Raw genomic sequence first — 26,751 nt, forward strand, 5'->3', positions numbered from 1 at the left:
CTTTCTGCCCTTTCTGAACCATTGGTCTGAAATGGTACACACAGCCAGAGGACTGGTCCCTCCTCCCTTTGTTTATTGCTGCATTGTACACAGAATATCTGTCTCCAGGCCCCAGCAGTTGTTGACATTTGAAAATATCACACCGTGCTGGAACACTTTATATTTATGCCTCTGTTGAAAGCAAAGTTATATCTCAGAGTCCCCAGAACCCACCATTACTTTCCAATTGCCAAAGCACGAGTTTTTGATGAGGGCAGAGTAAGTCAGCCAGCATGCTCTCCACTCCTAAGTCCAGCCAAAAACTGCTTAATACATCAGTCTCTGTCCTATAAATCAGGGTAGAAGAGGACTATAACTGATTTCTCCTTCCTCTCTCTTTTAGGAAGGACAGAGTAATGGAGGTTACAGAAACCTGACAGTTATTAACAGGGATAAACATGATACTCCTGACCTTAACAGCAGTTACTGAATCAGATGCATGTGCATGCCTCCACGCACACACGCACGTGTGCGGACGCCACAGGACTCAGATTTTCCTGGCAAGTTGTCTGCTGCTGGCAAGATGAAGCAGTAACACTGCTGGCACAGAGATGCTGAGCTGAGGACTAACACAGGCCAGCCAAATCAAAGTGAAATTAAGTTTCATAGATTCCAGTCCTAATTTTCCCCTAGAAGGGTCATTCTCATCATTGTTTCCATAACAGTAATATGTGCTCTTGACAAGTGAACTGCAGTTGTTTTCACATCCAGACATTCTATGTTGGTTACGCTCTGCTTGGAGGCAGACACTGGCTTTGGTCAGCTGGCATTGCAGCCTTTTAACATGATGCATCTCAGTATGTGATGAAATCCACCATACTTCAGTTTGTGCGACTTAAGCTTCCAAAGCACTCAGCCAACACTAACTAAACATAAAAAATAACTTAATTTTATAAAATTAAGTCTGATACTGCCAGCCTCAAAAACTCTCATACTTTACAGTGCTAAGAAAGAAATATCCGTATAATCCAAGGAGATGTTCTCATTTAGGGCCAATCCCGTGAGTTATTTGCATTGCCAAATCCTATTTAGGTGCCGAAATAACAGCTGATTGCAAATATTTTTGTGAGCGTGGCACTTAAACCCTAATCTCTGCCAACACACAGCTGAGGTCTATAGAAAACCATCCTCTGAGTTCTTTTCTTTGAAAACTGAACCACCATCAGTTAAAGAAAACCTGGGATTTCTGGGAAAGTTTCCAGAACTGCAAACTAACAATGCCTGAAGCAGCCATGGCCATATTCTATGCCGAGGAATATTTCTTCTTACAAGCTGGTTGATGTAATGTGTGCTTCATTAATACAATGGTTTTGTGCTTTTCCCCAAAAAACTTTCTATGAAAACAGCATTTCCACTGATGCTTGACAAACAAGGAGTATTTACTTCTTAATTTTACGGTCATTCTGATGCATCCTCATGCCCCAACTGCAGTCCTCTTGATGGAAGTGTGTGTGGCTATTGTATCTATTGATTTAGTCAGATATGCAGATGATTGCTAGGAATTATGATGGGGGTGGTGCCTATTGATACTGTATTTCATGTGATAAACTGTGTGCTTAATATGAAAACCATCTGTACGTCAAGGAAGAGAGAAGATACTGCAATGTACAGTGCCGACTGCTTGTTTTTCTCTTTGATGGGTCCCTAATTAACTGACTTTTCTTAACTGATTGCCAAGGGGATATGCAATGCCTCTTCCTGAAAGACATAAAACAGAGAAATGAGATGATAGAAAGAAGGAACACACTCCTTCCTTCAAGGACAGGTTTGAGCCTGAAGTCTAAACAAAGAAAGGCTGAACTAATTGTTCAGCCTAAAGAAGAGAAAATTGATGAGGCTTATGGAAGCCCACAGATTTTTTCAAAGGAAAAGGAATCATCTGTTTCCCATGTTCACAGTAGATAAGAAAAGTAGTAATGGGCTTCATTTATAGCAAGGGAATCTGGGGTAAGATAACTGAAAAACAGTGAGGAGAGTTCACCACTGGCACAGAATGTCTTGGGAAGTTACAGATTCCTCATCAGAGGTGTTAAAGGGGCATGTTAGACAAGTTTATCAGAAATTAAATGGGGAATATTAATTCCACAGTTAGACAGGAAGATTGATTCACTGCCTTCTAGACTGTTTTTTTTAAATTTTTGGTTCTATGGCTTTTAGAAGGTGTTATCCTGTGCTAGGAGCAAGCCATGGGAGCAGGATAAAGAAAGATGACTAGGAATAATGCAGACTAACTTTAGACTTTTCCTTTCTGATGGGGTGAAATTAATCTCACCCTAAAAGCTTTTTCAGCAGCTTTACAGAAATACAGTGTAGATTCAGAACAGCTAAATCAGGCATATAGATCTCTTTACAAAAGATCCAGACAGTTCTGGAGCATAATCCACACTAACTGTTCTAAACATTCATCTTCAACTAAGTCAATCAAACATCTACCATCTACCTTGTCAATAGGTCTAAGTTTTATTTACTAAGAAAGAAACCTACTGAGACTGGCTCAGCTGCAGGTACCTACTCTCTTGATACCTAGAGATAGCTAAAATGGATCCCAGTACAGCTGATAGGTCTTCCAATCCCAGAAACTTCGTCTCTTACTTGCAGGAGCTCTGAACACACACCACAGAACAAGGGTATTCTTTGATAAGCAATTCCCAAAAGCCCAGGGCTGTGGTTGTTTAAGTATTTATTCTCTCTGTTTTTCTTGCCCACCTTAAAATTTTGTTTTTCTTTATTCTTTAAACTGCAACACCTTAGCTATTATTCTCCTCATCTGGCTGAAACTGGGAAACACTGGAGGGATGTAGTGACTGAGACTAGCACAGTGTTGCTTCAAGCTGCTTTTCAGGGAAGCAGAGACAGGCTTTCCAAGCCTTGCACAGTTGGACAGCACTTAGTGATAATTTTAATGTTCTTAGATTAACTATGAGGAACACACAGACACACAGTGTGATCCCACAAAGTTCATCTACCAAGCAAAACAAGCTGAAAGCTCAGTTGTTTTCTAATTCTCTCTTCAAATCTTGCTCTTACCTCTCTTACCTCAGAAAAGGCTGGGTAGATGTGTATCAGCTGGTATATCAGCTATTAATGGCAAGCAACCTAAACAAGTTTTCTGATACCAAACTTCCCCCAAAAATATAGAGCAAAGTTGAAGTACATTTTGCAAAGAAATTACAGTCTGGAGTCTGATTTTATGCTCTTTCTTTGCTCCTATACTCAAAATAGTCATTCATTGAATCTTTACCTAGTAGAAAAGCAAACACCACAACAAATTGCTAAAGCTGTATTTTCAGCCTAGATTTTAAGCGCTTTTTTTTCCAGCTCAGCATAATATGGGTTTTAGCACCAATGTTCCAGAGAAAGACTGCTTACTCAAAGAGATGATGATATGTCAGACAAATAAAGACTAGGCAGAGTCAGGCTATGTCTGTACTTTGACACAAGACCTCCAAAAAAGAGCTATGTACTTCAAAAAGGGATTTAGACAAATATGTTGTCAGCATTTCTCCCTGTGCCAGTGCTGGAAAAACTGCTGCAGGATTCACTGTGAGGAGATGCCAGGCAGCTGCCAATGTCATCTTTCAGATCAGAGACACAAATGAATCCAGACTATGCAGTCAGCTACCTGACTATCCTGTCGTTAAAGGCAAGAATGGCTGTGCTGGCCACATCGCCAACTGGGAAACTCCCCTGCTGCCCAAATATGTCCCCTTACCTTTCTAATTCCTGTCCTAAAGATGCCTAAAGTTACTTTTCCATGGTTTGTACATTTCACCTTAGAGGCAACTACAGCAATTTCATTATTGCAAAGAGCAAACCTGGTGCATCATTTGATTTTTATTTCCATATTACAAGGTCCTCTAGAGGAAGGCAGAATGAGTGCTTGCTCCTGTCTGTGCCTGACACAAAATGTCATTCCCGTGTCCAGTAGGAAAGATACTCATTTCAGACTCATCCCTCAGCTCACAAGGTATGGTCTGTGCAAACCGCCTTATTCTGCTCCTACACAAGCTAATGGAGCATTTGTCTGGATCCAAGTGAACCAAGAAGCCTTCCAGTTTCACGGGTTAGTTAGGGAAATACAACTGCACCATCATTCACAACTGCATCATCTAGCATCATAAACAATGATGAAGTACTGAAGTTAAAAAACCACACACATGATGACTATGAAGGAGTTACTACCGTAACAAAGTCTTTTCTGACTGATGTTTCAGTCAGCTGTTCTTTGAGATCTTTGATATTTCAAAAAGATGAGAGCAGCTGATACCAATGGATTACAAACACACCCTGGGCTGAGAGAAAGTGTAGGGGCAATAAAACCTTTGCTGAATCTTGCTGTACACAAAAATAAATACAATTAAAGTGGTAGATTTTTTTCCCCCAAATTTACGAAACATAGTTTTTTTCTTCCTGCCATGGTTCCTAAATTAGAAATATTTGCAACAATATAGGTATTTGCAAATTGAACATGAGGATTACGTACATTGATCACATTATTGTATTAGTCAGTCTCTGAGAAAACAGAACTCCCTGAATTTTCTCAGATGACTTTCGCTGCATTTACTGATTATATTTATCTTCCATACAGAATTGTATCTATCTTCCTTTATCATATAACTTGTGAAATATTATATAAATCTCAATTGTAAGAACTGTGAGCTTGAAAGATTATGACAAAGCAGCAGAATAAATTCAACAGAAAATAAAGACAAAATGCTAAGACAGACATTGGAAAAAAAGGAGTTCCACCAAACACATAACCATTTCCTATGATATACAAAATTCACGCTAAAGTGAAGTTTTATGCTAGATAGGCAGATATATTTCACTGGGTAACTTTATTGTTCCTTTCAGTTACTTATTTTCAGTAGTCAGAATTTAAAGAATAAAAATATTTAGGCTCTTTCTGAAATCAATTTAGGTGATACAGTTTTGTCTTAATTAGTGTGATATAGAAATCTGCCCTCTACTCTGGTTGTAAAAGTTTTAAAATACACCTTCTTACCACTTTCATCCAGCAAGAAATCATCCTGGTAACGGAACTTTTCTGGTCCACATGCAATAAAAATGTCATCATCGCCAAAGAAATCCTGAAGGCACATCACCTGCAAGCAAAAAGGAAAGGAAGGCATTGCATGAAATACCTCATCATCAGAATCGTAAGAACAACAAATGCCTCCTTGTCTCCATCTGCATGAACACTTTTAATGGAATCAACAGGGCTTCATCTCCAGATAAATTTCAAAGCTGTGCTCTGACCATCTGTTACAAGTGAGAAACACTTTCATGGACACTGCAGGAAGAGAGAGATAAGACAAAAAGCTGTAACTGTACATTTATTACATGATGCATCAATGGGGTATGAGGTAAATGCCTTTTGTTTATGCACAAGGTACCATTCAGTACTTAGTGGATAATTAATTTGCTTTTGAGCCCACGTCTCCATCCTTTGCAATGAAACAAGGTTACAGCTTTGTACGCAGAATAATGAAATGGAGTTATTTCAGCAAAATCTCCCTGGCAGGGAATGGAACTCATATGGGTGAACTGAGTCTCCATCACACTCTTCCTCTTCACTAGCAGAGTCAAAATGAAGCCTCTTTGAAGGCATCAAGCTGAACAGTCAGGTGAGTGGGTAATGGTTCTTCTAGTACTGAGTAAAAGGGTAACCCCTTTCTACTCCCAAATATGAATAATCAGGATTACACTGGTGTAGTATCATGTCCATACAGGAGATTTCCAGGGAGACCTTATTGTGACCTTTCAATACTTGAAGGGAACTTACAAGAAAGATGGGACATACTTTCAGTGGTAGGACAAGGGGTAATGGTTTTAAACTAAAAAAGGGTAGATTTAGACTAGATATAAGGAAGAAATTTCTTACAATGACAGTGCTGAAACACTGGAACAGGTTGCCCAGAGAGGTGGTAGATGCCCCATCCCTGGAAATGTTCAAGGTCAGCCTGGACGGAGCTCTGAGCAACCTGATCTAGTTGAAGATGTCCCTGCTCATTGCAGGGAGGCTGGACTAGATGACCTTTAAAGGTCCCACTTTGATTCCAATTCTATAATTTCCTTACAAGAGCTTTTAGTTCACAAGGCACTATTTAACAGTTTAATGTTTCCATTTATATGACTACTTTTACTAATATTCTTGAAGAAAAATCAGTAACTTTCCCATAATCTGACATTGGACTTGCTGATCCAGTTTTGACAAATTTAAAAAAAAAATTAGGTGTCTGACTACCTTTAAAAAGTCAAAGACATTTGGTAAACTCTGTTCCTGTTTCACATTTACCAGAAGATTTTAAAAGGCTACGTTCGCTTATTTTTTTATATCATGTTTTGTAAATAAATAGTGCACTAATATTTGAACAGGATAATTTCACAAATAGACTTTCAAGTTTACAGACAGGAAAGTAACACATGAAAATCTCTAAAAATTGACAAAATATTTGAGAACAGTCTAGCTAACCTCATAAAAAGCAGGGGGGGAAAGCCAGCATTTAGATCCTACAAAAACACAAATGAAAGAATTGGCCAATGAGGTATTTCCAGGCTTCGGCATAAAAGCAAGCACCTTTCTAATCTGCAGAGACTGGTGTCTAGGGGTTATAAAATTCACATCATGCTTCCTGGAAACATGCCTTAAGGCTTTGGCATCTACAACAGTTATGAGCCTCTACGCTAGAAAAATCTCAAGGAAGAAAAATAGTGGTACATGTCATGACTTGCTTGCGGAGTAGGAATGGAGAGTAGAGCTAGATGAAATAAATACCCAAAGACACAAAGGTAATCCCCAAAACTCCTTTCCTTAAGCAATGCACATATTTTTAAATTCAGCTCTACCACAACCCTATTCCTATCACGACTGCCATCTTAACACCTCACAGTACCTGAACACCAACATTAAAAATGTTAATATTTGACAGAGCTTTTTACCATGCTCCTACTCAGTTTATGTTCTATTAGTGTATCAGCCTCAGCAACCTTTATATAAAGTCATTTACTTACCATCTTTTTTTTTGTCCACAAGACATATCTTGACTATCTTCCCACCCCATACTCCCACCAAGTTTCAAACATCTCTTCCCTTCAGTCAAGTTCCTCTGAAATTGCTACCTCTCCCACAGCATGTACGAAACTACTAATTCGCAAAATGACATTAAAAATCCTGTTATTTCCTGTTGCCTCCCAAGTTTGACACACTTCTGGGGAGTGATAACCTTTACATACATGTTTATACCGAGCAGAGTATTAGAACTGAGCAAATAATAAGTCACACTAGGCACAAAATTGATCTATTTTGACAACAAGGACGAATTAAAATCAAATTCATATTTGAATAATAAAAAAAAAAGTATGGATTTAATAAAACTCAGAAATGCTTGTCTCTGCCCAGTTAAGAGGATTTTATTCAAGCCTAACCAAGACATTAAAATGGAGGTAACACCACCTAACCAGGCTCAACTCTGCCACTATTTAAAGCATCTCAGGTTCAATCGGTGCAATTTATATGCAAATAAGAAAGAAAATAGGATCAGCACAATAGAAAAATAATTTCTACTTAGATATCCTTGCATTTTATTAAACTTTACACTCATAATTTAAAGTGTTCTTATGCTTGCCTCTTTTCTCCATGCTCTCAGTTTCCTATAGTGTATGTAAAACTACATACGCTACATACACAAGTTTTTCTTGTCTCCAGGGATTTTATTAATTTAGGAATTATCTAGAAAGCTCATAGCAAGAGCTTAAGTTCTTTCCAAACCCACTCCCCTCTGAAATAACTTCTCTTCGGGCTTCCAATATCTTTTTATGTTATTTATTTGAAGCCTTGGAATGTCCTTCGCTGTCTGTATTTTCCATCCTTTATGTCTCAACATCCCTCGCCCTCTCCAATCCTCAGCTCACACTCCTCAGAGGTTTCACAGAAGGGCCTTTCCAGAAGGCATCTAACAAATACACAGCACCCCCTTCCAGGCTTTTTTGGATAGAAATCTGCAAGCACTTTCTATTCACTATCAGCCATCAGCTAAGCAACAGGACCTGCTTTTTATTACCCATTTTCACTTATGGAGAACACAGCTCCTCAAAAGTTACAGTTTAGAAGATCAAGGATTTGTATCACCCATACTGGACTGTACCAATGCTTAAAAGGCCAGTGTGCTCTGTTGCACATGATCAACTTTAAATAGAGCCCATTTTAAAAATAGTGAATTACAAAAGTCTCCCTGAACATTTTTGTTATTTTCAAGTCACAGAATCCATCTTCTTCTTTTTCACAAATGAGTTTTTATCTTCCATATTCCACCAGGACATTTCTGACAGCGAGGAAAACAAAGTCTATGCAGGAACGGTCAAACATACACCTTAAGTAAAAAGAAACTGAAAAAATAAATGTTTTCTACCACACACCTGGTACTAAACATACTGTGACACTTATAAACAAAAAACTTTCTGGCAAAGAGGTGATATTTAAAGTTAATGGTGTCTCACACTCTTGTAGGATAAATAACAGTAACATCACCAGAGGCTAGGGAGTCTCGGGCATTACAATCCTTTGCATCAGCGGTGAGAAAACCGACAAGGAGCAGCAAAGAAAATTGATCACTAGTATAGGCTTCAGGCTATATGTAAGTCATGTGAAGAAGACTAGCTGACCTGTACGTACCCAGTGCAAAACAGAGGAGAGGCAGAAGTATTTGTCATGCCTAAACTCACCTGAGCAAGCTGTACAGGCTGAAGCCTGGATCCCCCACAAATCCTTGTCCTAGTAAACAACTTATGAATCTCACCTGCCTTCCAGTGGGAAATGCAAGTGTCTGCCTAGGAAGAATCTCAAAATATTTCGTATCTCAGCAGTTGCTGTGGTACTTTTGCTAGAAGCCCAGAGGGGACTTGGGGATCCAGATGGGCCAAGCACCCACAGCCTCTGGGGGAGCATGAAGCAGATCAGCTGAACTGCCCCAGAAGGAGAACAGGGAACAGAGCCGCAAACTTGGCTTCCATCCTAGCCTCAGGACTGGCTTTGCACCATAGCACAGATGCTGAGCCGCTGCAAAAACTACCTTAACTTTTCTTTCTTTTTTTTTTAAACAGGTGAGTACCTGGAACCAATGAGAAATATCCTAACTATTGTGGAGCCTTTTGTTTTCCCTCAACTGGCCTGAAACATTTATGCTCTTAATACTCACCTCTTTGAAGTTGGTAACTTTGTTATGGAGACTCTCTTTCTTATATCTATAAACGATGTGAGAAATTGTGCTTTATCTTTTGGAGCACAGATGACCTGAGAGTAAGAATAATAGCTTGTAGAGCATTACCTGGTTTTATTCTCTCACGACAAGTGAGAAAGAGCAGTCAGTACTGGTGTGGAGGAGGTGCAGAAGGACAGAGAGAGAGAAGCAGGAATGGAGGGGAAAGAGAGGGAAAGGCAAGGGGAAGAGAGGGAGAGGGACAAGAGAGAGGTAAGGAAGGAGGGAGGGACGGACAGAGGAATTTAATCAATCCTTTCTCTACAAGCATGCCATGAAAGCTACAGATAAAATCACCATTTATAATCACTATATTCTGGCTATAGTGGGATCAGGGATCTTTCTGAATTCATGATTTAAAACACACACATGCACAAAAAAACCCAGAACAATTTTTGTTTTGCATATGTCAGTCACAGCAAATTGAATATGTTCCTATTATTTTAGAGCAGACCACATATCAAGTTAATACCGACTCCAAAATTTTTAAGTGAAAAATAATCAGAAACTCAAATTTTCCCCTGCATTCAGGAATAGCTCACAGCAACAGCACAGTACATCACCACCACCAGGATTACTAACTCTCATGTTTTTCTTACAATTTTCACAATGCTTCCTTCTTGGATGAAGAAGAAGGGGGGGGGAGTGGGGTGTTCTGTGTGTTTGTCCTCTTTTAATAACAACAACTTAATTAGACTCAAAGCTGAAAGCTATTTTGGATGAGCAATGAGAAAATCTCAAGCTGGGGTGCCCTCAGGCACCACTGCTGTTGGAGAGCTGGAAAGAAAAGTGAGGACAAAGAAATGAGGTGGTAAAACAAAAAAGATGCAGAAGGATATAAGGAGAATTCAAACGGTAAGTGGTTATAGGGGTTTTCTGGAAAGACAAAGAGAAATGAAGGATGGCAAAAGGAAAACATGAGGCATAAAGGAAGGAGGAGAGGCAGGCTGCAAGGCAGGAGTGCAGACTGAGGGCAACAGGGGGGTAAATGAGGCTACCGAGGCAAGAGCAGCCCAAAGGAGGGGGGCAAGCAGAGAATCAGTGGCAAGTGCCTTCCAGCCTCTACCCCATAGCCAGCCAACTGGGAAGTTTTAAAGCTATTTTAAAGTAGCCTTTTTGAACCTCAACCAATGTCATATTGAGTTTGATCATCATTTCCCTGACAGTTAAACAGTTAAAAAACCCCAATCATATATTTGGAAAAACCTCAGTGTGTAAATGAGTCCTGATTTTAGGACTCTGACTCAGTTTTGTATCAAGTTTTATGAGTTCTATTATGGATTTTTTTTATTTTCCTCCTACTTTTGATTCACTTAGCCTCAATATTTAATTCCTAGGCAGGTCTCTTTAGTTCTTCCTAAGTAGAAGGAGCTCACTATAAACTTTGTTCTACTATTTTTCTCCTTTTTTCCCCTCTGACTGATTTTTCCAATAAAACAAAGGCCCTCCTTGTTTTAAGACATAAATTGATCCTTATTAATGTCTTAATATTTATGTCTCAAACTATATTTTTCACTAACCATCACCTCTGCACTACTTATTTTAACGATTTCCCCATTCTTTGTCTATTGCTTCATGGAGGAACATCTCAGATCAGGTCCTGAATTGATTTCACTGCCGGCTACCAAAGACAGTCAGTAAGAAGTCTCATGACAGTTATGGATTTTCCCGAGAGATTATAAATCATAGAATCATGTAATACCTTGGGTTGGAAAAGATTTTTAAAGAACATCTAGTCCACACACACACACACACCGCAATGAGCAGGGACACCTTCCACTAGATCAGGTTGCTCAGAGCCCCGTCCAGACTGACCTTGAATGTTTCCAGGGATGGGGCATCTACCACCTCTCTGGGCAAACTTTGCCAGTGTTTCACCACCCCCATTGCAGAAAAATTTCTTCATTATAGCTGGCCTAAATCTACTTTCTTTTAGTTTAAAACCATTACCCCTTGTCCTATCACAACAGGTCCTGCTAAAAATCTTTCTTCTAAGCCCACTTTAGGTATAGAAATGCTGCAGCAAGGTCTTCCCACAGCCTCCTCTTCTCCAGGCTGAACAACCCCAACTCTCTCATCCTGTCTTCATAGCAGAGGTGCTCCATCCCTCTCATCATCTTTGTGGCCCTCCTCCGGACCCGCTCCAACAGGTCCATCTCTTTCCTGTGCTGAGGACTCCCAAGCTGAATGCAGTATTCCACGTGGGGTCTCACCAGAGCAGAGCAGAGGGGCAGATTCACCTCCCTCAGCCTGCTGGCCACACTTCTTTTGATGCAGCCCGGGATATGGTTCGTCTTCCGGGCTGCAAGCGCACATTGCTGGCTGATGTCCAGCTTTTCATCCACCAGTACCCTCAAGTCCTACAGAAATTGTTTGTATATGTATTAACAGTCTTGTTTAATTTCGGAATCCTAGCAGAATTACAGTAACAGAAGACATCTTTTATATTACTACATTTATCTCCCAGCCAGTATGGAGCTGCCTCCCATACTAGCTTTCCCAAATGCTTTGTTCAGTTTTGTAATATATTCCTTACTGTGTAGAACTTCCCTTATCAGAAAGACCAGCAAAACAGCCATTACTAATTTGTAAGGATTTCATGGCTTCAGGAAAATCAGAAATTAATCATTCCATACTGGTGTAATCGTCTTTAGGTCATTGCTGTGAAACGAGAAATCCAAACATCTCAGTAAGGCTTTCAGGAAGGGGAAAGAAAAATACTCATTGTTTATAAATAAATTTGTAATCTAGCCCTTTTTTAATTATTTTTTTTTTGAGGAACCTCAGCCGACCCCATCCTCTGTGGGCTGTGGATAATAGCACGAAATACCCTTTCTGAGGGAAAGGAATTAGACTTCAACAGGAATTCACAGAGCATCACATTTGAATATTGCCTTGAAGTTCAAGGCAAGTCTATTTCCCTCCCTGTTGGCTCAGGCTCTGAAGCTTTCATTCATGCCCTTTCACATTTATCAGTTGTTACACACATGCCACTTTTCGAGATCCAGTCCTGTACAAAAAAGTATAATTTATGATCAGCATATATGTACTTCCTCTCTTAGCTTCTCATCCACGTTCTCTTCTCAGGTGGTGGCTTAGCTGAAGGTATTGGGAGGTATCTGCTATATGTTTCCAAAGCTGAATGGCATAGAACTCATTCTTTTCTGTTGCAGTGAAATCTCCATGGTGACAACTGCATCATCAAGCTGTGAGAGCTCTTCAGTGAAAAAGAGCATTTTATCACAAGATTCTCATTACAAGAGTGCCCTCTGTAAATGAGGAGGAGATGTTGCTGTAGGGGTTCAAACTGGCTGAAGCTAGTCTTTAACAACTGGCTTGTGTGGACACACTGCAGGTTAATGCCTCTGAAACACTATGTGTGCCCCCAAATTAGATGGTCCAAGGCACCATCATAGATAGAAACATATGAATTTTCACACTCAAACTTGGCAGAAATAGCTTGTTCTCCTGCTGCCTCCCAGGAGTGGATGGAAAGCAAGCCAGCACCCCCAGCCTCAGGGGAGTCACGCCATGCTCCATGTATAACCTCCACCTCAGCTGCCTGTTGACCAGCAGTGGCTCAGGACTGACCACTCTTCATTTTGTTTCCTCTGTCAGCAATGCAGAGGTTGCTCTACTTTTTAAATTGTTGAAGATGTCGTATCAGTCTGCTTCTACAATTTGTGCATTCATCAACATCCATTCTGTGCTACATACAAAGAAGTTCTTCCTCATATTCAGAAGGAACTTCTTGTGTTGCAGTTTGTCCCTGTTGCTCCTTGTCCTGTCACTGGGCACCACTGAAAAGAGCCTGGCCCCATCCTCCTGACACTCACCCTGAAAGTATTTGAAAGTATTTGTAGACATTGATAAGGTCCCCTCTCAGTCTTCTCTTCTCCAGGCTACACAGGCCCAGCTCTCTCAGCCTTTCCTCACTGGGGAGATGCTCCAGTACTCTCATCATCTTTGTGGCCCTCCGCTGGGCCCTCTCCAGTAGTTCCCTGTCTCTTCTGAACTGGAGAGCCCAGCACTGGACACAGCACTCCAGATGTGGCCTCACCAGGGCAGAGCAGAGGGGAAGGATCATCTCCCTGGACCTGCTGGCCACGCTCCCCCTAATGTGCCCCAGGATCCCACTGGTCTTTGTGGCCACCAGGGCACACTGCTGGCTCATGGGCAACTTGCTGTCCACCAGAACTCTCAGGTCCTTCTCCACAGAGCTGCCTTCCAGCTGGGCAGCCCCAGCATGTACTGGTGCATCGGATTATTCCTCCCAGGTGCAGGACCTCACACTTGCCTTTATTGAACGTCATTAGGTTCCTCTCTGCCCAGCTCTCCAGCCTGTCCAGGTCTCGCTGAATGGCAGCGCAGCCTTCTGGTGTAGCAGCCACTGCTCCCAGTTTTGTGTCATCAGCAACTTGCTGAGGGGACACTCTATCCCTTTATCCAGGTCATTGGTGGATAAGTCAAACAGGACTAGAGCCACTACAGACCCCTGGGGAGCACCGCTGGCTACAGGCCTCCTGCTGGACTCTGTGCTGTTGATCACAACCCCCGGAGCTCTGCATTCAGCCAGCCCTCAGCCCACCTTGCTGTCCGCTCACCTAACCAACCCACACTGCCTGAGCTTAACTATGAGGGTGTTGTGGGAGACAGTGTCAAAAGGCTTGCTGAGGTCAAGGTAGACAACATCCACCGCTCTCCCCTCATCTACCCAGGCACTCATTCCATCATAGAAGGCTATTGGATTGGTCAGGCATGATTTCTCCTTGGTGAATCCATGTTGACTGTTCCTGATGACCTTCTTTTCCTTCACATGCTTTGAGATGACCTCCGGGATGAGCTGTTCCACCACCTTTCCAGGGATTAAGGTGAGGCTGACCAGCCTGCAGTTTCCTGGACCCTCCTTCTTGCCCTTTTTGAAGACTGGAGAAACTTTTCCGTACTATGCTTTGAACACTAATCTTACTATCATCTGTTTTGTTTTTCTGTGTTGCACTAAATGACAGCATGCTTAAAAGAAAATCTAAATTAATATTCCAGGTTTTTCAATTGTGCCATCACCTTCTTCTTGAGCAATGTGTTTAATTTGTGACAAATCTTTTTAAAAACTTTGAAATTAATCCTCTGAATTCAGATAAAGTTAATAGAAACTTGGCAGTTTTAATATACTGAAACTACTGTATCTGGCCTGAAATGTTAGCTAAGACCTTTTCTTTGTTAGATTAAAACTAGTTTAGTAAACAAGTTTCTTTGCTAGAGAATTTGAGGCAAGCAGGGGATATTTCCCAACAGGGAACCCATGGGTTTATGCATGAATGCAATGCTGAGAAGCACTAATACTCAGTTTCAAGAATGGTTGCTCTGCGGGAAGCACTGACATGGCTGGTTCAAGCTTCTCCTGTCAAAAATCGCTTCATGCCAGACAGGATAAGAGCAGTGAGAACATGACTCCTATCCACACCCAAAAATGACGCCTCCTCAAATGTTACCTTACTTTGAAAGCTGCATTAATGCACAATTGCGCTGACTAGCTAGTGTGGAACAAGATTAACACACATTCACATGGGAAAGAGGAAAAATGCAGAGGCACCATCATCAAGCCTGGAGTGGGCATCTCCTGCATCAAATAGAAACTTGCTGCCCTCCAGTTTTCTAACCAGCTTGTTGCTTTTGCCTGCTCACTCCACTATTTAAACCCCACTGTGTACTAAAATTTCATTTCCTTCTGCACCTCTTACTTCTGAAAGCCTCCAGCGCTGACACCTGTTCTTGCAGACACCTCTAACTTAAAACACAACTGTTGCCCTGTCACTTCAGCTCTCTCTTCTAAACTCAGCTCTCGACACCACACACCACAACAATATAACTTGCCCAAGGCAACTCCTGTTTCCCCTTCTACCAGACTCCATTTTCTCCCCTACATATGAATTCTTTGAGCACACTCTTTCCATTCACTCTTTACCCTGACTACAACACTTTGGCAACACAATGTAATTCTCCTTACATGTTCTCCTTTTTAGCATCTCTAAGGAGCACCACAGGGATTAAGCTGTGGCTCTTTACAATCTCTCCATAAATCCACTGAGGATAGTATTTGCAAATTCATCAGAAGCCTCTTTCTGAAATGCTTTTTTTCTCATTCTCAATTTAACTCCAATTTATCAGAGCCACATAATTTCTGTGGAAATCTCCCTTCTGGTTTTCATGGTACCATATTTAGTTCTTCTCCTGCTGGCAAAAACTGCAATCAATGCATTACTTTGCAATTTCAAACCACTCTTTTACATTTTGGAGTGGTTTAATCTTTGGCTCCTTCCTCTTATTCTGTACTATGTCAGTCATCAGGAAACTCTGCACTTTCTATAGTTCCAATTTCAGAGCCTACAATATAAAATGTAAAACTCTACTGGCAACCCAAGTCCATAATCTTAGTCTGTTCCTCTTTTAGTTTAGTTCCTAAATTTAGGATATTACTTTGCCCCCTAACTCCCTATATAAAAGGGATCTCAAATACTTTGCAACTATTATTGAAACCTTAACTCAGTATACCTCTTTTACTTTAACTGTCCAGCTCCTGCCTTGTAGCATTCCAGTCCATCCAAAGCAATTAACTGTAGGCATTTAGAGAAGCATTTTGGATCTTGCAGTTACCAGATCTGAGGTGACCAAATACCTTTACTAGCTTCACCCACCCTTCTAATAGTTAAAGACTAATGAAGCATGAGCTTTTGCTCTTGCAAAACTGGAGTGCATTGCAGGTTCATGATATCCACAGAAAAACACAACTCTCAGTAGAATTTCTTCCAACCCTTTTTTATTTCTGCTAATCTGTTTTGAGAGTGACTATCATAAACAGTTTAGATCAGGGAAACCTGCATCTGTACTGTTTACATAGCAAGCAACAATTTTTCATTGTGATTTATGTATTTTATCTTTATATTTTATGTTAATTTGGTTTCCAATATGGATTCAACAAAGGTCTTGAGTTATCCACAAACTGATTCATCTTCCTTTTTGGGCACTTCACTTCCCCAAGTTATTGACATATGCCATTATTTAGTCAGAATCCAAGGTTTGAGGGCTGCAGAGATTTTTCTATCTAAATAGATATCTATGAACTGATGAAGGAGAGCATCACAGTAAGAACATCACACTGGTACTTCTTTATATAGATACTCATACTCAAGGTCCCATAACTCACTCAACACCAAAGCAAAATCCTAAGACTAAAAGTACTTAAAAAAATCTGAATGGTAAATTTTAACTCTGCTTATTTTTAGGCTTCAAAATTTTTATGGTTTGTCATTTCCTACAAAATGAGAATTTGCATTTCCAGCCAGGTATATCCTATATTTCGATTGAAAGTACCTTGTGGCGTTAGCTATTCCTAAAACTACACAAATCACGAACAGTAACAAACAAGCAATGACTTGCCTACAACAGGCCACATAATGCTTGAGCCAACACCCCCCCAACACCCCCCCCACCTCATAAAGTCAACAAAGAGACACAATTTGCTCCAAGTTCTGAATTGGACCTGTATCCTATTGTTTTGTGGTCCAGCAAGTGGCCCGTAGCATCTTCTTGGCAGACAAGAGGCTGCTAGAGCATAAAGCAAGGCAATAAATCATAAAGCAGCCATATGTCCTCTACTGTCTTCCCTAGTGTGACACAAAAAGTGGGATTAGGCATTATTATTGCCTCCTGTACTCATACCAAGAAAGGACAGAGGGATGCTCTCTTCTCCCAGCTGCTCTGCTCAGTAACACTTACCTGGAAGCTGCAGCTGGCTGGGTATCATCTGTGCATTGCAGCACAAGTCAGAACTACTCCCACATCCAGGGAACACCACAGGTGTTATATCACAAAAATTTGTATTATTATTCATGATATTGTTTGTAATTATAGTTAAATTAATATTTTAATTACATGTTAATATTTAAAATTAATAATATAGACTTTAATTAATAATACAAAAGATAAAGTACTGTTAGATTATTCAGGCAAATAAGCAGAAAGGCATACTTATGAGCCATTCAAGGACTGCAGCAATTTCTAAGCTATGTTATTTGGCAAAGAAGCAGGAAAGTGAACCTTCAGGTTCAGAAGTCCAGCTGGATTAAGAAGCGGGATGCCCATCTGTCACAAGTACAAACCCAAGCATTTTTTTCCTCTGTCAAATCAGCAATGCATGCTCCTACACCAAAATTAAAAGGGAAATAACTTTGCAGCCCCACTGCCCAGACAATCTTGCTTATAAAAGTCAAATGTATATGCCAGATAAAGATTTATCCTAAATAATGAACTACTTGCCCACATCAAATACAGTCATCTTGCATCAAAGGAAACAGAATCCTGCTAGTCACCATAAAATACTCTCCTGTTAATCACACAGCAATTGCACCACAGATCAGCATGCTTGTGATGGACAATTCAAATAGCATAACAAAGCTTGTAAAGGCATGGAGAGGAAAAAACTCCTCACACATTTAAAATGAATTAGTTGTAAACAGAGGGTGTTTTTTTCAGAACAATCAAACATTGAGAGAACGGCTGATTTAACAGCAGAAGATGTAATTAATGGGCCAATGGAGAAACAGTTGAGACGTTGATGGCAGAGTTCAATTACATCTGGATTTTATTTTTTTTCTGCCATATTCATGTATTTTACTTTATCAGCTGCAATACAACACTACCATTTAGTGGTCAGACACACAAAGTGCAGACTCCAGCAGCCCTCCTGTATTTTTGTCCAAACAGGTGGCAATATATTAAAAGTAAATAGCGAACTCACATAATCCAGGAAATTAATATTACTCTAATTTCTGATGGCTAAGCAAAATAATTTTTCTTTGAATTTAGGTGCTTAAGTGAAGCCTTGTTAGAGGTACTGAAATAGTTTCAAAGACTGGGCAAATAAAACAGAAACACTTGCAAGTTATTAGCAGGAAAACCATGATACTATCTCACACAACTCTGCACTTCTGCTGAAATGTATCTGAATTTCAGAATGTGTATGCACAAGGGAAACCATTTACGTAGCTATACAAGCTGTCTTTTGCTGAAGATGATAAATACATTACCGTACACCTATGAGTTATTTACTCCAGATTATTACTGAATTCTCCTGTTAAATACTCAGGAATAGGAAAATTAAGCACAGAAAAATTAAGCATAGAATATGCTGCTTATGATCTAATGAGTGAGGAATTCTAAAGAAGCTTCTTCACCCACTTACACTAGTGTGGCAAATACCCTCTGTGTCAAGACGGTGTTTGCTTTTACTTATTTACCACTCAAATCATTGTACTCCTGCAACTGGACTTGAACAAAAGCTGCTGGTTTCAGAGCAGTCTCTCAAACCATCTAAAGTGTTTGTCAGTATGTTCTTCAAAAAGCAGTGACGCTTGAGAATTCATTGGCTGAAAAATGCCTTTGTATGACAAAACCTCTTATAAATAAAACCCCTACAATTCAAAGGCCGCAAGTGTCTTTTCAATCATCAGTCACGTACAAGTGAAAATGCCATTTTTTGAAGTGGTTGGGATAGTATTACTTTTTAGAATACCATGCCAGATATATTCAAAAATTGAAATCCACAGCTTTGTTATGTTTGCAATCAACAGCAGAGTACTGGACTAGATTCTCACGACTGTGTGTAAGGTTTCTAAAATAAGCAATAACAATCAATCATGAATTTTCATTGTTCACATTTTATGACAAATTTTAGCTGATGATTTAATCCTATCCTTCTAGTTGCTTAGAGTAGGTAAATGAGGGGGTAGAGACCAGCTAGGTGAAATGAATTAATTCAAAAGAAAAATGCAGTCAGGTGCCAGTTTCTCGGAATTATAATTACAGGTTTGGAGCTAAGAAGGAAATGTCTTTTTAAAGTACAGATAAAAAGATTTTTCAGGGTAAGCTTCTAGTGCTAGACAAAATGAAACACTGCCATGCTTACTGTGTTTAATAAATGTGTTATATTGGCCCATTTCCTCATAAGGCAATCAGTGGGTTTCCTACTTCTGAAGAAGTTTTATTGTATTTCCCCCCAAATCTTGCAAACTTGGATTTCATTCATAAATCTCAAAAATAAGGTGCACATGATCAATTTTTCTCCAAATCTGCTTTTTCCAAATACTTGCAGATCAGTAAAGCCTTCTGACTGCAATTTCTCGAATTCAATACAAATCTTCACCCAAAGACACTCTCATTATTTTACCCACAAGTGTACAATACTGTTATTTCCATTTTCAGTTAAGAGATCTATCAAACATATGCTATGTCAAGTATGAGTCCTTGAATTAACCCTTAGATTCTAAGTACTTGATTGATTTTTAACCATGGTTCACTATGTATTTTTCTAGACATGTACTTATTTTTGCCAAATTCTGCTCAGCAGGAAGCTATAAGCTGGGTCCTGATCTGCTTGGCTGGCCAGATGCTGCTTTCTACCTTCCCAGCTGGGAATTGTGGCAGCAAGCTGCAACCGCTTTTTGAGACACTGGGAGACCGCATCGTTTTCCATTGGAGACTGCAGGAGACACGGCTTATCTGGGAATTGGTCTGAATACAATTTACTAGTCGCCTGGATCCAAATCAAGATGGAAATCTTGATTTGTAATTTGGCTTTAGATACTGAAAATCCTTCTATAACAGAAATTGTATTATATACATTACTGAATGATACATGAAAAGATCAAAGTCATAGTCAAATACAGCATTAAGAAAGCATCCAAGTTAGAGGCTACCATGTCATCAGGTCCACCTGGTGGCATTCAAGGAGGCAGTTTCTGGGAAGCCCCCTGGAAAAAAAGATTTCCTTTCAGTTGGACTGGGCTTTGGATTCAGAGCAACCTGCCCCACAGTATGATTTTATCAAATGTGGGAATATTTCTGGCTTTGTCATTCTTGTGAGAGAGGGAGTGTGCGCTGCAGAAGCAGGTAAAAACATGGAATTTGTAAGGGTTATTAATATCTGAACCAAACCTATCACATCTTGTGCCTGAAGCAGAATCAGATTTCAACTAGTGATTCGAGTAGCAGATGGGCTGTGCAATAACATATATCTACCCAAATACAATTAGAGGTGGGAGACTTATTTTTCTGTCTTTGAAAGCATTTTAATTCCAAAATTCCAGTGCTACAATGCAGACATCACCTTAATGTCCATGACACAATGTTCTCATGTTAGCTTACTGACTAATGGTGGACTGTGGTCCACCAATGCTGTACACTGCTTTTCTTTCAGGCATAATCATTAATAAAAAGCATGTGAGACAGCACTCCATCGTATACTGTCTGGAACGTAACTGAGATGTATGACGCCTTTTGGCTAGATAGACATGCAAAGTTAAGGTTTGGCATGCAACACTGAAAAAGAGCGACATGGTTGACTTCTAAAAAAAAAGGAGGAAAAGAGAAAACAGATGTCCAGGTTTCAACAAGTCATTGCACACTGCGGCAATGTGTGACCAGTATAAAAACATCACAAATATGCTGATAATGTAGCATTTCATGTAACGATAAGGGCAATAAAATAGCAGAAAATGCAAATCCTTGAATAGCTAAACACCTTCCTCAAATTCCAGAGGGTCAGTTGGGCTGAAAAATAATAGTAATCCTTTCAATAACCAGATCAAATGATTCAAGTATCAAAGCTCTTTGTGCTCAAGAAAAGTGAAAATTGAGAGATTCCCTTTCTTCTAAGTGCAAAATATAGACAATAAATCTAAAGTCCAATCCAAACAGACATTCAGATGCACAGACTCATCACCATCTCTCTTGAAACTATTTGGCAAGTTTCCGTTATTACAACAGATGTTAACAAGATGGATAGAGAGCATGTTAAATAAACATTAATATTAATATACAAGTATCTAGCAAAGCCACTGTTCAAATTGTATACTTCCCCAAGGGCATTTCTTGGGAAATTAATCAGAGAAATTGTCTTGCTAGTAACTGCTATAAATTCAAGATATTTCCATTAACAAAGACTGTGTCCTTCAGAAAAAATGTGTAATCCATAACTGGGGTCCAGCAGAGTGATTCTTGTAACTGGGCTTTGACTCCTTAGGACAGAGCAGCAAAAGTTGGAAATACGCTGAGAGAATCTAACTTAGAAAAATTTACAATGTGAAAGAGTTCAAAAGCTTAAGGATGAAGAGCAGACACAAGCACACAAGCAATAATCACAAAAATCTGGAATTTTAAGCTCAGTTCTGTGGAAGAGACACCTTGATCAAAACTGTCGCCACTACACAGACAAGCTAGTTACAACCATTAAGATTTCTGAAACACACTGAACGTGGAGATTGCTTTCCCATGTAAATGTTTCTCAGTAGAACTCAAATTATTCTTGTGAGTCTTTCAGTACAGCAAATGCTGGGACATTACTAAATCCAGCAAGTAAAAAATGAGAAGAGTTTACAAATCCATGAATATGATGTGACCCCAAAGAAAGCCAGCAAAACCCTCAGATTGACACTTGGAAAAAGTATTTTACAAGTAGTGGTAGAGACACAATTGACTACCCAAGGATTTAAGAATTAAAAAGAAACCTGTGAAAAGGTGGCTAAACAAAAAGATGGAGTCAGTTAAAGTTTCAAAGAAATCCAGGGCAGCAAAACACAGAATAAATTCACAAGCAATGACAGGTGAAGAGGAGCTTTGTCAAGCATATCAGAAAGTTCTAGCACAATGATATAGAAAACAATTCCTTCAAAATCCCTTCTATTTTGCTAGAAATTTTTTTTTAATATTTAAACTGTAATGTTATTCTCAGCTATAAACTGTCAAAGGGGGTACTTTTATTAAGAGTAGGTATCCAGAGTTGTTTAATTTTAAGATTAAAATGACTGGAATATACCGATACCGATATCCTTAAAATATACTTGATGCCTAAGAAAATGTAAAGGGAAACTTCTGGCTGCCATGCAACCCTCTAGCATTCATCATTAAACCGACAGCTGCATATTTATAGATTCCACAAGTGAAGACCATTCCATTCATGCTTAATTACTAGAAAGTTTATCCTCATCTGTGCACCTTGAGGGTGACTTATTTTAAGCTGTAGCATAGCTTAGAGGAAACACGCGGAGACACAATAAGCTCCAAATGAATTTGGAAGAGTTTTGACTCTTTTTGACGTAATAAGATATATCAAACTGACACCCTGATGCAGATGCACATCTTCGCTGGCAGTGCAGTATTGCTTACATGCAACAGTCGTATCAAAAGTATTTGCCAGATGCGCTTGGAAATGATATGCAATTTAACACACATTTGAAGAAGAACTGACTCAAAACCCACATGAAATTTAAAAGATGAAGCAATCTGTACTCAGGCACTACAGCCCTAAATAACTTGTTGAATTGCAGGCCCAGAAGTCCAGCAAACCATTCAGTACTTTGGCTGTTCCTTACACAACTTTACAATCTTTCAACTTGTACCACCTATAATCTGATTCTACTACCTATTACAAACTCAGACTTAATAGCCTTCAACTAAAAATCCTTTACTTCTGAAATCCTACATCTTTTAGGGAATGATGCAATAAAGAAACATGAAAAAGGCTACACGTAGGAGAAATCAGTGCATTTGCAATTCAGGAGGCTGCCAGGTGTAGATAGATTTGAGAAAGAAAGATGCAGTAACAGAAAACAGCACCATGTTGGGAAGAGAAATTTGCATCAAAAGCAATTTCACCTGTTTGGTGAACACATATTTGGAGTTAACTCCATAATCCGTGATTAACTGAATTAAATCCATATATATTTCTCTACACATTCTATGTGTATCAATATGAACAGATTTAAAGATCCCAGGATACAATTAGTAACTACCAACATAATGAACCAGAAAATGTCTGGCCTGTAAGAAAAAAAAAAAACCAAAACAAAACAGATGAAGGTTTGTCCAAACTGGTTAACTCTCCTAAGTTCAGGTATGTCTATAAAATGTCATAGCCTAAATCTCTCTCCTGTGCTTGCATATGCTTTTGTTGTTGTTGGGTTTTGGTTGGCTGGGATTTCCTTGGGTTTTGGTTGTGTTTTTATTGTTTTGGGGTTTTTTTGCTTTTTTGTTAACCAAGAAACTGGGTTGCTAGCTCAGAAGCAAAGAGGGGAAAAAGGTAAGTATCTTAACCACCTGAGAGCAAAGATGAAGCTACAGATACACTAATTGTCAAAGCTGGGACATCTGTGCAGCATTAAAAAAAATAATTATCAAGTCAAACAAAAGCAACAAGAAGGAACTGGCTACATAGCCCACAGATGGTGACACACTCTGATGGGGATGGAAGTAATTATGAGCCAGTCTTAGTTGTGGGACTCTTCAAGGAGTCCTTGAATGATATTCACAAACGTTAGGCATGTGACAGAGGATAAGCACTCTCACTTATATTAATGGCAAGGCTCCAATTACTCCGGCTGGCTTCATTACTTTGGAAGTGTTGTTAATAACTTTCAGCAGGCGCAGGTAACGCTTCAGAAAAAATATGAGATACTTTTCTTTCTCAGGAGATACTGCACTAACAACCTGATATTGGAATCCAAATTTAAGTCTTTTTGTTGCTTAAAGGAAAAACCTGAAAAAGAGGAATATGAACACAGAAAATCAGAGCTTCACAACATGTTTGCAGAACACTGCCAAGTGCATAAGCGTTCAAGGGTGCTTTGCATAGTTAGTCTTCTCAGTGTACGTTTGGCAGCAATGTATATGACATGCATTTGTTTTGTATTACCTATGTAATCACAAATTTCTAGCAAATTTATAACAGGCAACAGACTCACTTAGCCAAAAACACCTCAAACGTACACCCTTACTTGAGCTTTCCCCATCATTTAAAATCAAGTTAACTCTTTCAAGCCCCAAAGATACTTCTTTCCATTCCTTTGCATTTTTATAGAGGTAGTTACCTTGCCTTTTGTTCAAGATGATTAGCCTTTAGTATAACCCTTCTTTGCAGAAGCCAAGAGGCTGTGGGTGTGTTTTCCCTTCTTATAATAAAAATTAACCTGAAAACATACAAAATTGCTTTTCTCTACTTCAGAGAAGTAACTTGGTATATAAGTAACCTACAAGGATCTAAAATAAACTCTCAGTAGGAGCCAGACAGTTTAGCACCAGCACTGACGCATTCTGTATAAGGCCAGTATTAGGACTTTGAAAGGTGTTTTATAGAGATTTTTACTTGGTAATATATGATTTGGGCATAGTGTAGGTATTAATATTCCTCTAAACCTAAGTTACAATAAATTTTATTTCTTTTCTCCTGCTATTATACACAAAAGTTAACTTCATGAACAGAAAGCTATTCAATGGAAAGGGACAGATTTTAAAAAAGGTGGTTCAGAGCAGGAGGAAAACTAAGTGCTTTGAATTACCTTCCAGATATATCTCACTGCTGACAGATGTAGTAGCTCAGAGTCTCAGTAAAAACCAGCCTTGCTAGTTTACCTTCATAAATACATTTACTTTGCATCCTTAATTGTCCCCAAACTTCCTAAACCTACAGATTTATATAACCTATAGGGTTATCTAAAAGAAGGGTTATACTAAAGGCTAATTAAAACCTAGACACAGGTAGGGAAAAGAAAAGAGCATCAATAGATATTCATAAGACAGATCTAAAGATCCTCCAGACTACATTAGAACTTGCCTCCGCAAACAGAAACTTGATCATGCAAGTAATGTATTAATTTCTTCCGAGTGACCCAAAAGTTGATGGAAGTATTACAGAGGGGGGAAAAAAACACCGGCTGTTTGGAATGGCACAGTGACTCCACCAACCTGAGGGCTCAGAGGAACATAAAGGTCTAAGTTACCATCTGGGGCATGTTCTAAAATATTTCCTGTGCAAAGATTACCGTCTACCTTCCTGAGTTCATCAGTGGCCACTTCAGAATGAATTCACTCTGGAAAAACAACCATCATCCTAACAGCATGCAGCAGCCTTGCCTTCCCTCCTAACCAGCCGTGAATATTCAGAGAAATCAATACTGCTTCTAAAGGAGGCTAAACGGTTCCTTGTCCATCCGCAGGGGCTGCAGAGGTCTTCATTCCATTTTAATTATCCAGTGCACACTTCAAACGCTCCGCATGCTCCAGCTCAGCAACTTAGGATTAACTTGCCTGGTTTCTCATGATTTTAAGTAAGTTTATTTCACGTTAAATGTTAGCGTTATTAAATTGGAATTCTTCATTTGAAAGCGGCGATGCCTGTTGATGGCACGCTCAGAAAACGCAGGCCAAGAGCTGCACCGTACCAGGCAGGCTGTAGCGGAGCGGTGCGGAGCGGAGCCCCCGGCCCCGGCGCCGCTGCCGCCCCCCGCTTGCACACACGGGGGAGCTGCGGCTCCGCAGAGCCCGGCGCTGCGGGCAGGGCCCAGCCGCCGCTCCTTTCGGTTTCTTTCGTTTCTTCAGCACGCTCCAGCAAAGAGACTTGCGGCTTCATACTCGGCATCTTTATCTCCAGACAGGCTGAAGGGGAAAATGCAGAAGTAAGGGGCGGGACGGGGGACGGGACACAGGATCATAAATAGAGAACTCCTACATCCTCCAGGGAGCTTTCATTGCAGAACTTCAAAACTAGTGACTTCTGGTTTTATAAGCGTGCAAAATGTATTGTTCCTAGCCAGAAGAAAGCCCTTCTCCCTTTCTCACATTTCAGATGCATTAACTTAGCTTTCCTTAGAGGCATGCTTGGCTATGAGCGATCACCCAAGCTAGTGCTCATAGCGTGAAATCTGTTTTTCACACTTTTTCCCATTTTTTCCTGAACATCAGGAAACAGATTTTAAGGTGAGGGTGACTTGAGCACTGGCACAGATTGCCCAATGAGGCTGTGGAGTCCCAGCCTAAAAGATACACAAAAGCCATCTGGACACGTTCCTGGGCAGCCGGCTCTGGGGGACCTTGCCTGATCGGGGTGGGGGGGTTGAACCAGATGACCTCCAGTGGCCCCTCCCAGCTTCAGCCATTTGATTTTTTCCTTCAGTTCATTTTCTCCTGCCATCACTCCCTCATTTTCACTCTTTTTTCCCATTAATATCTTCTGCCTCAATTGTCTTATTGCCAGCCTGTTTTTTCTCTGCTTACTCTTCATCTCCTGTTTTTCACTTTTGGACAGTGAAAGAATACTCTGCCCTTGGGAAGTAACAGGAGAGGCTACAGGTTTGACAATTGGAGCCAACAAACAGGTCCTGCTGAAGCGTCTTCCATCTCTATAGTAACATGGGACAAGAGGCACTACAGGACAACATCCTCACCATAGTATATCAATTCAGGTGTACATACTACCATGCATACTTCATGTAACCAGTAAATTGCACTATTTGTATTAACATAAAAATGCTTCCCCATGTCACGAGTACTGCTAACACACTGGAAGTAATGTGTGCTTCATTTGTGGAACTGCCACATACATGGTAAATATTCTGCAAAATCTATT

At 40.0% G+C, this 26,751-nt stretch overlaps 1 protein-coding gene across 3 annotated transcripts in view; it reads right to left on the reverse strand.

Moving 5' to 3' along the window:
• DCLK1 (doublecortin like kinase 1) overlaps positions 1-26,751 on the reverse strand; it is a 251,398-nt gene that overhangs the window by 117,076 nt on the left and 107,571 nt on the right. For all 3 annotated transcript variants that reach the window (XM_055702445.1, XM_055702446.1, XM_055702447.1), the window contains exon 4: positions 5,045-5,144. In XM_055702445.1, the coding sequence (XP_055558420.1) occupies positions 5,045-5,144 (100 nt within the window). The remainder of the gene's footprint in view (positions 1-5,044; positions 5,145-26,751) is intronic.

Source organism: Falco cherrug, chromosome 2 (assembly GCF_023634085.1).
Source record: "Falco cherrug isolate bFalChe1 chromosome 2, bFalChe1.pri, whole genome shotgun sequence".
NCBI classification, from domain to species: Eukaryota; Metazoa; Chordata; class Aves; order Falconiformes; family Falconidae; genus Falco; species Falco cherrug.